The sequence below is a fragment of the Phoca vitulina genome, unplaced genomic scaffold (genome assembly GCF_004348235.1).
Source record: "Phoca vitulina isolate PV1807 unplaced genomic scaffold, GSC_HSeal_1.0 scaffold47, whole genome shotgun sequence".
NCBI lineage: Eukaryota > Metazoa > Chordata > Mammalia > Carnivora > Phocidae > Phoca > Phoca vitulina.
In genome coordinates this window covers 11,840,381-11,857,065 of record NW_022589750.1, presented here as the reverse complement: position 1 = coordinate 11,857,065, position 16,685 = coordinate 11,840,381, and the positions used below count along the sequence as shown (strand labels likewise).

Sequence of the window (16,685 nt, the reverse complement as noted above, 5' to 3'; positions counted from 1 at the left end):
AGGGTCCTGGGTCAAGCCACTTTCCCTGAAAATCTTGGGCTCAGTGCCACCACTTTTCACATCTTTCACTAAATGAAGTAGGCCAGTAATGATGACACCTGTTGTTGGGTAATGGCCTGTCCCCACCATCTCCCAGGACTTGCATCCCCTCCCTGATTTGAGGCTTGTCCTGGGATCTGCTCATCTGAGCAGAGCAAGACTTTTGGGGGGATTCCACCCAATATTTGATGAGCCAGGACCGTGTCTAACTCACAGATCTTCATTTCTGAGCTGCGTCTTTGCTTGTGGACCCACATGGCTCTGAGAGGGCTGTGAGGAGGTGTCAGGGAGCTGCTCCAGGCCCTGTCACTACCCTGGGTGTTCTCCCTCCTGTCTTTTCTCAGCACTATCCTCATCAGCACCCGCCTCCCCCCATTCATCATCCTCACAGTAAATTCTTCACTCCTACAGTGACTGGTTTTATGAGCTTGCTGCTCATACCGTAGGTCTTGAGAGATCACCTCCCTTGAAAGTCCTTCTTGTGATTCTTGTGCTCACATGTAGTTTGGATTCAGTTTCAGTCATTTTGACAGATTCTGGTTTAGGAATGGCAACACCATTTTACACTTGGATAGCTCTACATTCATCTTATCCCCAAGTATTTTTAGGAACTGAAATTGTAATCAGGTGAATAATGAGCAATGCCTCTCTTTCAAAACAGCAGCTAATAAACATAATGAATGATGCTTGTCCAAGCCCTGACTTACCCCTAGAGGTGTCCCTCAGACACCTGACCTCTCTGAGCCCTGGCTGAACCTGAGAGTCACACTTTCACCTCTGGATCTGTGGCCCCACCTGTGAGCTTCTCAGCTCACCTCTCTGGGACTTGGCTTCTTCGTCAGTACAGTTGTAGTAATACCTTCCATGGGCATAATTAAAATTGACTAGTAATCAAATTGCATTATATAAATGTATCAAGTCAACACAAATTCCTTAAACTTATACAATGTTATATGTCAATTATAACTCAATAAATGTAAATTAAAAAAATAAGTTGGAGAAGAAATTTACATAAAGCACCTGACACTATGCTTGCTATAGCAGTAAGTGTCATCCCCTTGTTTCTATCTGTCCCCAAATTCTCCTGTCCAGCAGTAAAGAATGAACTTCAACACACATTTCTCAAACCAGAAACCCTGGACAGTTCTATGGTTGATTAGTTTTTCTGCATTCTTGGATCCCAGAAAAATAACTTTTGTATAAAGTTGCCTGTTGCCTATACAGTTTGACTAGAACTGTTTCTTTTTTTTTTTTTTTTTAAAGATTTTATTTATTCACTTGAGACACAGAGATACAGAGAGAGAGAGAGAAAGCATGAGCAGGGAGAGAGGCAGAGGGAGAAGCAGGCTCCCCGCCGAGCCAGGAGCCCGATGTGGGGCTCGATCCCAGGACCCTGGGATCATGACCTGAGCCGAAGGCAGACGCTCAACCATCTGAGCCACCCAGGCGCCCTGACTAGAACTGTTTCTTAAAATAGTAAATTAAAAAGGGGAAGGAAATACAGCCAACTATAGATGTTTCTTTCTCTAACGTTCTCGATTTTCCAAATTTTATTTGATAAGCCATTACTTTTGCAATAAAAATGTAAATTTTTTTGGTTGGCATTCATTCAGCAAACATTTACTGAGCAATCTGCTACAATGCTTACAAAATGCCCCGTCTCTGCTTTAGGAAGATAGGTGGTTATCACTCTGTGTCACAGGCTCTGTGGTCACACAAGAGGAGGAAGCCAGGGTGGCTTCTTGGGGAAAGGAAGAATTGAGTCGAATCATGGAGATGAGAAGACAAAGAAGTGGGAGAGTGAGCTCTGAGTGGTTGGAACAGCATGTACAAAGGCAAAGAGGAATTCCAGGGATCTTGGGGGTGTGTGGGGTGTAGGGGGTAAGGACAGAGAGGCATGGGAGGGAGATGGTCCTGGGGGGGGGTTGGGATGAGAGGGGAGAAGCTAGAGATGAGACTGAATAGGCAGGCAGGGAGCCTTTGGTAATCAGGAGTTTGTACTTGAGGCTTGAGGTTTGTAGTTGAGTTTGTACAGCCACTGAGACGCTTTTGAAGGACCTTTAAACAAAACTGTCATGCATCCCATTGGTGTTTTTGAACACTCGTTGCAGCAGTATAGGGGGTTCATCAGTGGAGGCCACATAGAGCCTGCTGCGGTGATCCAGATGGGCTACAAGGGGGACCTAAACCAAGACAGTGACAAAGACCCAAATGGACTTAACTGTTGCCGTGGGGATGACTTGAAAGACTTCTTACACCCATGGGAAACAGTGAACACCCTAGAGATAAATGGGCTGTGGATGTGAATAGAAAGCTCCCTGAGAGCAAAAACCTACAGTGAACTTACGCGCAGAGCACTTAACTTTATTAGGAAAGAAATTACACTTGAAGTGATTTTTTTTTCCTATTAGGGATAATTGTTTAAAAATTATAACAACTTGTTTGCGTTTTCAGATAGGGTTGATGGAAATAAACATAAAACCTTTCTGGGTGGCAATTTAGCAGAAATCTCAAATTCCTTAACATTTGCCTTATTACTATATATATTTTTTGCATTGTTTATTGGGATATAATTGAAACTCAACAAATTTACTTCCTTAAAGGATAATCACCACCACAGTCAAAATGCTTCCTCTCGGGCCCCAGTCATCGGGGGCCCCCACACTGTTGTGAGTTTTGCTTTTAGGAGCTTTCCCAGGTTCTCATAGTGAAGCTCAGGAAAAAAAAATTCCCTTGCACTTCTGGTAGGGGGAGGAAAAAGTAACTATTTTGAAACGTGCCAGAATATTCTATTCTATTTAACAAGGCCTACCCTCAACAAAAACTGTTTTACAAAAGCCTAAATTGCTGAAGTTTTATCAGAACTTACCTGACCTTTCCTCCTGCCCGTTTAGCTATCCTGTCCCACTTAAGAGGGAAGCACTGTGAAACACTGGTGAGGCTCACAGTCCAGGGGCACGGGCTCATCACAGGACTAGAGAACGCTGTCCCTTTCCCCACACCTCACCACCACATTGCTGAAGGCCTGTTTACTGCAGTTCCTTCTACCCAGTACATCTGTATGGCTTTCAGCAAAAAGTTACAAGGCATACTAAAAGGCAAAGAACACAGTTTGAAGAGAGAGCAAACAATTCTAAGAAAGAATAAAAAATGAGTGCTGGAGGACAAAACACTGTAACAGAAATGAAGAATGCCTTTAATGGGCTTGTTAAGTAGACTGGACACAGCTGAGGAAAGAATCTCTGAGCTGGAGGATATCTCAGTAGAAACTTTGAAACTGAAAAGCAAAGGTGAAAGGAGTATAAAAACCAAAAACTAAACCTCCAGAGTATCCAAGAACCATGGGACAACTAGAAAAGGTATAACATACATGTAATAGGAATACCGGAAGGAGAAGAAAGAGAGACAGGAACAGAATACTTGAAGCAAAAATGACTGAGAATTTTTCACCAAATGAATATCTGACACCAAACCACAGATCCAGGAAACTCAGAGAACACCCAGCAGGATAAATAGGAAAAACAAAAACAAAAACAAAACAACCCATACCTAGGCATATATTTATACTACAGAAAATCAAAGATGAGGGCAAAACCTTGAAAGAAGTCAGAGGAATAAAAAACCTTAGCTGTAGAGGAACAAACATAAGAATTATATCTGACTTCTCAGAAATCATGCAAACAAGAAGGGAGTAGAGTGAAATATTTAAAGTATTGAGGGAAAAAAAAACCAAACCCACCAACCTACAGTTCTTTCTCCAGCAAAATTCTCTTTCAAAAGTGAAGGAGAAGGGTGCCTGGGTGGCTCAGTCGTTAAGCGTCTTCCTTCGACTCGGGTCATGATCCCAGGGTCCTGCGATTGAGCCCCACATCGGGCTCCCTGCTCCGCAGGAAGTCTGCTTCTTCCTCTCCCACTCCCCCTGCTTGTGTTCCCTCTCTCGCTGTGTCTCTCTCTGTCAAATAAATAAATAAAATCTTAAAAAAAAAGCGAAGGAGAAATAAAGATGTTCTTGAGCATACAAAAATGGAGGGAATTTGTTGTCCGCAGACCTGCCTTGCATGAAATGTTAAAAGAAATTCTTCAGAGAGAAGGGAAATTATATGTCAGAAACTCAAATCTACATGAAGGAGGAAAGTGCATTAGAGAATAAATGAAGGTAAAATCAAAATTTTCATTTTTAATTCATCTAACTGTTTTCAGAATAGCATTAGCAACAATGTATTTGATGATTATAACTTCTGTGCAAGTGAAATGAATTACAACAATGATATATACATGGGATGGGAGGGAGAAATTAGGAATATATTGCTATTATAATGTACTTTCACTATCTGTGAAGTAGCATGTTTTTGAAAGTGGACTTGGGTTAGTTGTAAATGTATATTTCAAACTCTGGGCCAACCAGTTAGAAAAGTAAAAAAAAAAAAAAAAGTACATGCTTCTTGATATGCTAAGAAAGGGTAGAAAGTGGAATTATATAAAATGCTCAATTAAAATCATGAAAGGTAGAAAAGAGTGGAAGACAACAGAAATAGAGAATAAAGGCAGAAAGAAAATGTTTTTTTCTCTCAAAAATGGTAACAAATACAGCAGATATTAATCCAACTATATCAATAATCATTTTAAAAATCGATGGTCTAAATGGTCTAAATTAAAAGACAGATTATTATAGTGGGTAAAAAAAAAAAAAGACCCACACTTATGCTGTCTACAAGAAACACAGTTTAAATATAAAGACATAGACAGATTGAAAGTAAAGAGATAGAGAAAGATATATCGTGCTAACACTGTCAAAGGAAAGTGAGAATAGCTATTTTAACTTGAGACAGAGCAGACTTCAGGCCAAAGAAAATTATCATGGATAAATAAAGGCATTATATAATGATAAAAGGGTTAGTTTTCCAAGAAGACATGCTAATCCTTAAAGTGTATCCATTTAACAACAGTGTCAAAATATGTGAGGCAAAAACTGATAGAACTTCGAGGAGAATTCAATGAATCCACTATTACAGTGGTAGACTTCAGCATCCCTTTATCAGAAATGGACAGATCCAGTTGGCAGAAAATCGGTAAAGATATGGTTGCATTCAATAATACCATCAATCAGCTAGATATAATTGACATTTATAGACTACTTTAACAACAGAAGAATACATATTTTTCTCAAGCTCACATGGGACATTCATCAAGGCTGACCACATTCTGAACCACAAAACACACCTTAGAAATTTAAAATAATAGAAATCATACAATATATGTTCTCAAACTAGACACCAGTAATAGAAAGATAGCTGGAAAATCCGAAAATTCCTGGAAATTAAACAACACACTTCTAAATAACACATGGTTCAAAGAAGGAGCTCAATAGAAATTTTAAAAAAATATCTAGAAGTGAGAATGAAAGCACAGCTTATCAAAATTTGTGGGATGCAGTGAAAGCAGTGCTTCGTGGACAATTTATAGCAAGGTCTACATGACCTTGGACATCATGATGATGACTTTTTAGATACAACACCAAAGGAACAGTTCACGAAAGAAATAATTGATAAGCTGAGCTTCATTGAAATGAAAAACTTCTGCTTTGCAAAATATGATGTCAAGAGAATGAGAAGACAGGTCACAGACTGGGAGAAAATATTTGCAAAAGACAACTGATAGGGGACTGTTATCTAAGATATACAAAGCATTCTGAAAACTCAACAATAAGACAATAGACAGCCTATTGAAAAAATGGTCTTGAACAGTCACCTCATCAAAGAGGATTTACAGATGGCAAATAAGCACATGAAAGGGTGCTCAATATCCTATGTCATTAGGGAATTGCAAATTAAAACAACAGTGAGATATTACTATGCACTTATTAAAATGGCCAAAATCCAGGACACTGACAACACCAAATGCTGGAGAGGATGTGGAACAACAGGAACTCTCGTTCATTGCTGGTGGAAATACAAAATGGTAGAGCCACTTGGGAAGATAGTTTGGCACATCCTTACAAAACGACACCTACTCTTAACTGTATGATCTGCTAATCACATTCCTTGGTATTTATCCAGATGAGTTGAAAACATATGTCCACTCAAAACCCTGTAAAAAGATGTGTATAGAAGCTTTATCCATGATGGCCAAGACTTGGAAGCAACCAAGATATCCTACATGGATAAAGAAACTGTGGTATACCCCAGGTAGAGAAATATTTTCAGCACTAAGAGGAAATGAACCAACAAGCTATTAAAAGACGTGCAGGAACCTAAATGTATATTACTAAGTGAAAAGAAGCCCATCTGAAGAAGCTACAATACTGTATGATTCCAAATATATGACATTCTGGAAAAGGCAAAACTATGGAAGCAGTAAAAAGATCAGTGGTTGCCAGAGATTAGTGGGGAGGGAGGGATGAATAAATGGAGAGCAGAGGATTTTCAGATTAATGAAATTATTCATGGTGGATGCACGTCCTTATACCTCTGTCCAAACCCATAGAATGTACGACACCAAGAGTGAACCCTCATGTAAATTATGGACTTTGGATGATAATGATGTGTCAATGTAGGTTCCTTGAGTGTAACAAACGCCCCACCCCGTTGTTGGATGTCAGTAATGGGGGAGGTTGTGCATATTTGGGGACAGGAATTATATGGGAACTCTCTGTACTTTGTGATCAATTTTTCTGTGAACCTAAAACTGCTCTTAAAAAATAAATTAAAAAAAAATAGTGCGCCTTTGTGTCCCTTTCAGTCAGCCCTTTTCTCTGCGTCTTCCCTCTCTGGTATTGTTGGTAAGAGTGAACTACTGATGTGTCCTCCATGGCTAAACTTTTGCCTCTTACACAGTGTCATATAGTGGGACTCATATAGTTTGTGTCTGGCTTTCATTTGAAGGCATAATACTTTGAGCTTCATCCATGTTGCTGCATGTATCAAGAGCGTATTCCTTTTTATTGCTGAATCTAATTCTACCGTATGACTGTAATCATCGTTTGTTTATCCATTTGCCAGTTGATGGACTTTGGGGGAGTTCCCAGCTTTTGGCTTCTATGAATAAAGTTCCTATAAACATTCATGTCCACATCTTTGGGTGGACGTGTGCTTTCATTTCTCTAGGGCAGATAGCCAGGGTGGGATTGGCTGGTTTGTATGATAGGTGTGTGTTTAACTTTTAAAGTAACTGTCAAGCTATTTTTATTTTTTTATTTTTATTTTTTTTATTTTTTTAAAAGATTTTATTTATTTATTTATTTGAGAGAGAGAGAGAGAAACAGCATGAGAGGGGATAGGGTCAGAGGGAGAAGCAGGCTTCCCGCTGAGCCGGGAGCCCGATGTGGGACTCGATCCCAGGACTCTGGGATCATGACCTGAGCCGAAGGCAGTCGCTTAACCAACTGAGCCACCCAGGCGCCCCAAGCTATTTTTAAAAGCGGCTGTCCCGTCTTGCATTCCTACCAGCAATGTAGGGGTTGTCTGGTTGCTTCACATTCTTGTGTGCACTTAGTATTGTCCATCTTTTTTATTTCAGCTGTTTTAGTAGGTTCCTCATGATATCTCATTGTGGTTTTGATTTGTGTTTGCCTAATGATGAACGATGTTGAGCATCTCTTATGTGCTTATTTGTCCTCTTTGATAAAGCGTTCACATTTTTTGACTGATTTTTCATTGGGCTGTTTGTGTTAGTTTGAGTTGGGAAAAATCTTTATTCTAGAAACAAGTCCTTTATCAGATAATGGGTTTTTTAACAAATATTTTCTCTCAGTCTGTGGCTTATCTTTTCATTTTCTTAACTGTGGCTTTTGAAGAGCAGCATTTATAATTTTGGGTTTTATATTTGGGTTTTGGTCCATTTTGAGTTAATTTTTATATATGGTAGGAGTGAAAAATAGAGGTTTTTATGTGTGTGATTTTATGTCTTGTTTTTTTTTTTCTTTTTTTGGCCTATGGGTACCCAGCTGTTCCTCTGTTGGAAAGCCCCGCCTTTCTCTGTTGAATTACCTTGGTACCTTTGGGTCTGTTTCTTAAATATATTCTGTACCTTTGATCTAAATATCTATCCTTATGTGAATACCACTCTATCTCAGTTACTGTAGTTTTATAGTGACTTTTTAAAAAAAAGAATTTATTTATTTATTTTGACAGAGAGAGAATGAGTACGAGCAGGGGGAGGGGCAGAGGGAGAAGCAGGCTCCCGGCTGAGCAAGGAGCCTGATGTGGGACTCCATCCCAGGACCCTGGGATCATGACCTGAGCCTAAGGCAGACACTTAACTGACTGAGCCACCCAGGCATCTCAACTTTTTTTTTTTTTAAGATTTTATTTATTTATTTGACAGAGAGAGAAAGAGACAACACAAGTGGGGGGAGGAACAGAGGGAGAAGGAGAAACATCCTCCCCACTGAGCAAGGAGCCCGATGCGGGATTGATCCCGGGACTCTAGGGCCATGACCTGAGCCAAAGGCAGACACTTAACTGACTGAGCCACCCAGGTGCCCATTTATAGTGACTCTTGAAAACAGTGTGAACTCTCCAGCTTTATTCTTCATTTAAAAAATTGTCGGGGCACCTGAGTGGCTCAGTAGGGTAAGCATCCAACTCTTGGTTTTGGCTCAGGTCATGATCTCAGGGTCGTGGGATCCAGCTCCGCATCGGGCTCTGTGCTCAGCGCAGAGTCTGCTGAAATTATCTCCCTCTCCCTCTGCTCCTCCCCCCTGCTCACACCTCTTTCTCTCTAAAATAAATAAATAAAATCTTAAAAAAAAATAAATGTTTGACGATTGTGGTAAAGTACACGTAACATAGAATTTACCATCTGAACTATTTCTAAGTGTGTAGTCAGCCTATTTCATATTTTTGGTGCTATTGTAAAAGGTATTATTTCTTTCATTTCAATATCCAAGTGTATATAAATACAAGTGATTTTTGTGTATTGACCTTGTATCCTGCTATTTTTTTTTAAAGAATTTATTTATTTTTTGACAGAGAGAGAGAGACAGTGAGAGAGGGAACACAAGCAGGGGGAGTGGGAGAGGGAGAAGCAGGCTTCCCGCGGAGCAGGGAGCCAGACGTGGGCCTCGATCCCAGGACCCTGGGATCACGACCTGAGCTGAAGGCAGACACTTAACGACTGAGCCACCCGGGCGCCCCGTATCCTGCTATTTTGAAAAACATATTTGTTCTAGTAGCTTTTTTACATATAATTTGGGGCTATTAAAATTTAACTATAATGACATTTATTGAGTAAGTACTATGTGTCAGGCATTACTCTGCGTCCGACACAGATTTAATGTAATCACATCAACACCACTGTGAAGACAGTGAGTCTTAGAAGGTTGAGTGGTTCGTTTGAGGCCCCGGAGCTCAGACACATCAGAACCACAGGAGAGGAGAGATAAGACCAAAAGCTAGAAGCCTTTGTCCAGCTGCCTAGTACTGAGCGCTTTCTGTGAGCCAGGCACTGGGCTAAGACTTTTATGTACATTTTCCCATTTAATCCCCAAAGGGGTCCCATGAGGCAATACTGTTATTATCCCTGTTTTACCGTGGATGGCCTGGACAACTCGCTGGGGACTCTTCATGACCAGCGTGTGGGCTCTGGAGGTGCAGACCCAATGTTGAACGGGGCTCTGCCACTCGCTGAACCTCTCTGAGCTTCAGTTGGTTTGTACGGCATTGATTCGCCACCATGACCCTTTAAAAATGTACATCTAGAGTCTTTTTCCTAAACGAAACCCATGTTTGGAGCTCCACTTGTGGTCTACAGACAGGTGCCGGCCCAAGACCAGAGAAACACAGAACTTGGATGTGGGTGGAAACTTTCATGGCCATTTGACATGGATGCAGCATCCAAACACATGATTGGATTTCGTATCTTTTTAAAAAAAATTTTAATTTCAATTCAATTTAATTAACATATAGTATATCATTAGTTTCAGAGGTAGAGTTTAGTGATTCACCGGTGGCATATAACACCCAGGGCTCATTACATCACGTACATTACATCACATCACATCACTTACATCTTACTGCCCGTCACCCAGTTACCCCATCTGCCCACCTAATTCCCCTCCAGCAACCCTCAGTTTGTTTTCTAGAGTTAAGAGTCTCTTATGATTTGCCACCCTCTCTGTTTTTGTCTTATTTCATTTTTCCGTCCCTTCCCCTATGTTCATCTGTTTTGTTTCTTAAATTCCACATATGAGTGAGATCATCTGGTATTTGTCATTCTCTGACTGACTTATTTTACTTAGCATAATACCCTCTAGTTCTATCCGTGTCATTGCAAATGGCAAGAATTCGGGTTTTTTGATGGCTGAGTAATATTCCATTGTATATATATATAATACTACATCTTCTTTTTCCATTCATCTGTCGATGGACATCTGGGCTCTTTCCATATTTTGGCTATTGTGGACATTGCTGCTATAAACATTGGGGTGCAGGTGCCCCTTTGAATCACTATGTTTATATCCTTTGGATAAATACCTAGTCGTGAAATTGCTGGGTCATAGGGTAGCTCTATTTTTAACTTTTTGAGGAACCTCCATACTGTTTTCCAGAGTGGCTGCACCAATTTGCATTCCCACCAACAGTGTAGGAGGGTTCCCCTTTCTCCGAATCCTCGCCAACATCTTTCGTTTCCTGACTTGTTAATTTTAGCCATTCTGACCAGTGTGAGGTGGTATCTCATTGTGGTTTTCATTTGCATTTCCCTGATGCCTAGTGATGTTGAGCATTTTTTCATGTGTTTGTTGGCCATTCTAAATTGGGAATTTAGAAAACAACCACTCCTTCTCCATAGATAGTTTGTGAAACCAAGCTCTAATAGATGCCTGGCGGACTGAGAACAAGGAGTCCCTCTCCACCAAGGCCAGCGAGGCCCCATGGGACCTGGCCTGCCCCCTGCCTCTCTCTTTCCTCCCGCTTCTCTTCTGCACTCCAGCCACTCAGATAAACTCCAAAGTGTGTTCCTGCCCTGCACCGTTTGCATTTGTTACTCTGTGTGGAACTTTCTAGACCTTTTAATACCCAGGCTCTGCCACGTCCTGCGTGGCTAGTTGCAGATGTCTCTTCTCAGAGAGGCCTTCTCTCCCTGCCCTCTGTCAGAGCTCCTTGCTGTATTACTTGGGAGGCCTGTTCCACCTGAATTTGCTTGTCTGTGTGCTGTGTCTCCTGCATTGTAGAATGTGGACTGCATGAGAGCATCTCTCCTACACACCGGGGGCTTCCAGGTCCTAGTGGACGCTCAGTAGACCCTGGGTGCATAAGGGACTGAATGAAGAGAATGCTGCCTGCTGCATCGGCTGTTTGAGGCTTAGATAAGATGATGGGTGGTGAGTGTTTGCGGAGTAGGTATGCTGGAAACATTAGCCCTGGGCCATTCCTGCCTCCGCATTGCACTGCACCCCACGCAGGTCAGGGGCCCTGCAGACTGCTGTTTGGGGGCAGTTTCCCTGGAGGCATCTAATGAATTGCTTCAGTGTGTCTTGAGCTCTGTCCCCCTTTGCCTCTGTCCCTAGAGCCCAACAGAGTGCATGCACACGGGGATCAGAGAAGGCAATCATGGCATGAGTGTTGGATTGCGTAGACCAGGAATGGGCAGGATTGGAGCTGTGGGGACACGGACAAGTCACACCATCTCCGGATTATCCGTTTTCTCTGCTGCCTGTGGGATCATCTCATCTCCTTGATGGCGGCCCTTCTTCCTTGAGAAAGCCTGGCCGGGCCCCAGCTCCGTCTGTGCCCAGGTCTGACGGCACTCTCTTCTCCCCCTACCTGTTTGTGTTCCAGTATGCCTGGGTGGAGAAGCACTTTGGCTCTGACTTTCTGGATCACATTGTGCTGGCCACAGACAAGACCGTGGTCTCTGCCGACCTTCTCATAGACGACAGGCCAGACATCACAGGCAAGTGGCCTACGGCAGGTGAGGAGCGAGTGTGGAGCTGAGAGCTGCCGGGACAAACAGCATGCGGGGCTGGCCTCAGGGCCCCTGTCCTGAGTGGTCCCCACTTGATCACCAGCGGTGTATTAGGCCTCCAGCCTCAGGCCCAGTGCCGAGCCCCTTCCCTAGCAGGAAGACAAGGTTATTCTCAGCATCCAGCCTTGGAAGGGGTGCCACTGGGAGTCAGGAGAAGCAGGTCCTAGCTCCTGGGGTAACTCATGGGGTGGCCTCAGATGAGTCCCTTTATACCTTGAGGCCTTGCCTTTCTTATGTAAAATGAGGGCCAGACTGGCTTCCAAAAGTTTGGTTTTAGCACCAAAGCCATTTTTTCCCCAAGAGCAATTTGGAGTGAAGCTACTATGTAAAACAGAAGAGCAAAGCATCATTTCTTTAGTTGAAGGTGGTTTTGGAACTGTATTTATCCCTTTTGCTTCTAGGTGACTCCTTCCCAACAAACAAACAAACAAACACACAAACAAACCTTAAACTGGCTTAGAAAGGAGAGGGGAGATTTATTAGCACACCTACTTGGAAAGGTGAGGTAGGGAGGCTTCAGGCACAGTGAAACAAGGAGCTCAAACAACATGAGTCCAAATTCAGGTTCTTTGTCTCCCGGCTCTGCTCTGGTTTGTCTTTGTACGCACGCACGCTCTCTCCTCTCGGTAGCTGTCAGCAGTTTCAGGGTTAAATCCTATTCTTTTGGACACCTCAGTGGGAGAATACAGAATATTGCTTCCCTGATGGCATTTGGAGCTGCCTCAGGAAGCATGTGCATCTCTGCACTAGTCACAGTGTCCAGAGGGTAGAATTCGTGGGCGTGCCCACCCTTGACCTCCCAGACCACGCGGTGAACCAAGGAGAGTCAGGGCACACAGAGGGGGGGCCCCAGCACCCCGCTCAGCTTCCGTGTCCAGCCACGGGGGAGCAGGGGAGAGGCCTGTGCAAGGAGGAGCCAGGGAGTCAATGCCAGTGCACAGAGGTGGACATGAGGGATGGGAGCGTGGGGGGGCTCGTGGGGCCCACGGCCAAGAGCCGGGAAGCTGCGGGAAGGCTGAGCCCGCGGGAGGGCAGAGGCCGGGCTTCAGCAGGGCTCAGCCTCCGATGGTGGCCGCCGTGATGGCTGGCACAGAAGTCCCCGTGTGCGGTGCATCCGCCAGGTGCCACCCCCCCTTCCCCCCCCCCCCCACCCCCGTGCTTCCCGTGGGCCAGGCTCACGTAATCCTGGCCACCTGCGTCGGGACAGGCGCTAGTGTGGTCACCACTTTACGGACGGGGACTGGGAAGCCTGCCTGAGGACGCTCGGGGGCCTCCGGGGACTGAGGCGCTGCTTTCCCGCCCACAGGGGCCGAGCCAAACCCCAGCTGGGAGCACATCCTCTTCACGGCCTGTCACAACCGGCACGTGCAGCTGCAGCCCCCCGGCCGCAGGCTGCACTCGTGGGCGGACGACTGGAAGGCCATCCTGGACAGCAAGCGGCCCCGCTGAGCTCGACTGTGCTCTGGGCTCCGCCGCGGGGCCCCTGACCTCAGGGCTCCCAGCTCAGCGCCCCCCCCGGGGGCGGGGTGGGGGTCCCTCTCATATGGCCCGGGCCCACTGCATGTCTCCCCGCTCTCCCCAGCCCTGCCAGGCCTTAAACTGATCTCGGGGCAGGGCTGGCCCAAGGGCCCTGGACAAGACACGTCCGGCCAGGCGGTGCAGGCCGACCTCGGGCCAGGGCCAGGCTGCACGGGGCTAAAGGGGCCCCAGACCGGAAGGAGCCGAGGGCCAGCAGTCCTGCCCCCATCCCTCAGGGAAGTCCCCCCCCCCCATCGTGTCCGCGGCCCCTCGGCCATGGTGCTGGCAGTGAGGTGCTGGCGGGGTGAGAGGGCTACGAGCAGGAGCAGGTGGGACGAGCCCTCACAGTCTGGGCCGCAGCCCCTCCCTCCCCTCCCCTCCCGCCGGGGCCCCGCTCCCCCCACCCCCGCCCGGGGGCCCACCGTGGATTCAGCAAACACTCCCCGAGTGCCAGGGCACGCCAGGCTCTGTGCTGGGGGCGCCGCACGCCGCCCTGCCTGGGACCGGCCGAGAGGTTTCACGCACCCCTGTCCCTGGGGCCCTGCTCAGGGCCCAGCAGTCAGCAGCCTTGAACATTTGTTGAAGGCCGGCCAAATAAATGCGGTTCACGTGTCGCCCGAGGATGTGGCCCCCTCTAGCCCCTGCCCCGAGATCGTCCGGCGTCTGGTGCCTGGGCACCCAGCTGCACACCTTGTAAGTACTTGGGGGGCCGCCTGCACTGCTGAGGGCGCTGAGGAGGGCGCGGCCTCACCGCCCACTTCACCACGGATGCTGCGTGGGACCAAGGAGGAATGGGCTGAGGGAGGAGCTGGTGGCCATGGTGGTCCCCTGGGTAGGCCGCCCACCACGCTGACTGGTCCCCCTCTCACGTGCCGCCTTGCCATGCATGCCCCCCCGCCCCGGCCTCCAGCCCCTCCTGCTCTGCCCAGTTCACAGCACCCCACTCTCTGCTCCTCTCCCATACAATGTTCCTAATGAGAGCCCAGGAGCCATGTGGGGAAGGGGCCGGGGGAGGTCACCCTCTTCTTTTGTGCTTTTCGGTTTCTGTGCTCTTCGCCCACCGGGAAGGGGCAACTTGAACCTACCATCACCTCCCCAGGCTTTCTTGAAGACCTTCGCCCCCCCACTTGCTGTCGTCCCCATCACCGCCCTGCAGAGAACCCCTAGTTGTCCTATCTCTGGGGGCCTCCTGGGCGGCCCCTGTGACAGGCACACTCGGGCTGCCCCACGGGGTGGCGTCAAGTGGGAGAAAAGGTGAGGGAAAAGTGTCTGAAGCTCGGGCTGGCTGAGCTTCGGGGCTTTGTGGCTCGCAGGCCAGCTTGGTCATCCAGATGAGGAAGGAAGGACTGTCGGCTTGATCAAAGGCAGTCTTCCACGGCGGTGTCCCACCTCGGTGGCTGTAGCCCTCGGGGGGTGGGGTGGGGGCTCTGCGGGTCCCGTCCTACGAGGAGTGTATTTGGGGTTGCGTCACCTGACCAAGCAGGGCAGCGTCCTGGGGAGTCTTGGCCACCCCAGCCTGTAGCTCTGGGAGGAGTTAGACCCTGGAGGGCTGGCTCCCCAGCTGCTCCCCGGAGACCCTCTGTTGCCACCCACTTGAGGACAAGGCCACTGTCTAAGGGCCAGGAGACCGTGCCACCTGCATGATGTACTTTCTTCCTGGGCCTGTGTCTTGTGGCCTCCACGCCCCAGTCGCCAGCAGAGGCCTGCCCACTGAGCCTTCACGCCCTCTCCTAAGAGCCTCCTCTGCTTGGTGGTCATGCGGAGACCCCCTGGGATCCCATCGCCCAGGACCGGCAGGGCATTGCAGCCTCTGGCTTGGTGAGAACCACGCTCTGCCCGGACTTGACCTTCTGGCTGGGAGGAGGACCCACAGAGCACCTGCTGCTCTGGGGCTGGTGCTAGCTCAAGGCCACAGCAGTGAACCAGACCCAGCCAGCCTGGTGCCCTCAAAACAAAAAAGCCACTTAGTTCATTTTTGTCTTGGGGCCTCATTGTGCTGAGGACAGAAACTTAATCTCATCAGGCTTTTCTCGGCCACATCTGGTTCCTCCCCAGGGAGTGTCCCAAGCGTAGGGTGGGAGGCATGCTGGGATGTGTGGTGGGGATGCGGGGTGTGTGGATGTGGGGGCATTTTATTTCGTGTAGTGATGGCAGTGGTGAAGGGAATCCCCTCCTCATCCTCGTGCTGGGGTCACTGGACCCATGGGTGCTGGCACTGCTGACCTAGCCTGTCCCCCCGAGGTCAGCTTTAGAGCCCCCCGTCTGGGGGACAGGCCACCTCCGTCAGAGGGAGACAGTTGCTCCCGCCTGTGCCCTGCTGGGGGCAGTGAGACCCCTTTGCCTGCTCACCTCCTGCAGCCTTTTCTTCCCCTGCTCCTGGCCCCTGGTGAACTGCAGGGAGCTCTAGGGCTCCGGGCATGAGGAGGGGTGGGGTGGGAGGCCAGGGCACAGAGCCCCCTCTTGGGGACTCCCTCCGTCGCATCTGCCAGCTGTCTACTCCCAGCCCGTGGCAGGGCCTGATTCTAGATCTGCTTCTCTCGGAGCTCTGGCAAGGGTGCTGTGCTCCGAGTCTCCCCAAACCTTTCCTTTTCAACTGATGGCCACCAGGACTTTTAAAGGCCAGTTTAAAAACTCCAAAGCTACAAATCGCTGAATTCATTCTTTGCTCATCGAAGCTCACTCACTGTGAGGTAGCACTCACCTCTTCAGCTGCCTGATTCGTTTAAAGGAGAAAACATAATTGCGGGGCAAGGATGCTTTAGTCAGTGCTTGGGAATGTGGCCCCGCCGGACAGGCCATCCAGAACTCACTGTAATTATACCCAGTGCTCCAGGAGAGGTCTGGGGGCTGCGGGGGTGGGGGGCGGGGGGAGGCAAGTGGAGTGGGGCCCTGGGCTGCCTGAGATCCCGGAGAGGCCCCTTCCAGCAGGGGGCATCACCTGAGGGCTGGGTAGAAGAGAGTAGAGCCCTCTTGGCTGAGGGAAGGCGGTGCAGAGGCCCTGGGGCTGGAGGGTGTTGCCGAGGAGCAGAAGGGAGTGTGGGAGGGAGGAAGCCATAGAACTGGAAGCCAGAGAAGAGAAAGGGGAGGTAGGAGATAGAACCTGGGCAGGTAACCAGCATGGACGGCTGCCCACCCCATGGCACTCACTCTGCCGTGGGGCCCGT

At 47.7% G+C, this 16,685-nt stretch overlaps 1 protein-coding gene across 1 annotated transcript in view; it reads left to right on the top strand.

Moving 5' to 3' along the window:
* Positions 1-16,351, top strand: part of NT5M (5',3'-nucleotidase, mitochondrial) — a 40,535-nt gene extending 24,184 nt beyond the window's left edge. Inside the window, exons 4-5 of the mRNA XM_032431749.1 lie at positions 11,817-11,931; positions 13,310-16,351. Coding sequence (XP_032287640.1) covers positions 11,817-11,931; positions 13,310-13,452 — 258 coding nt within the window. The 3' untranslated portion in view covers positions 13,453-16,351. The remainder of the gene's footprint in view (positions 1-11,816; positions 11,932-13,309) is intronic.
* The last annotated feature ends 334 nt before the right edge of the window (positions 16,352-16,685 follow it).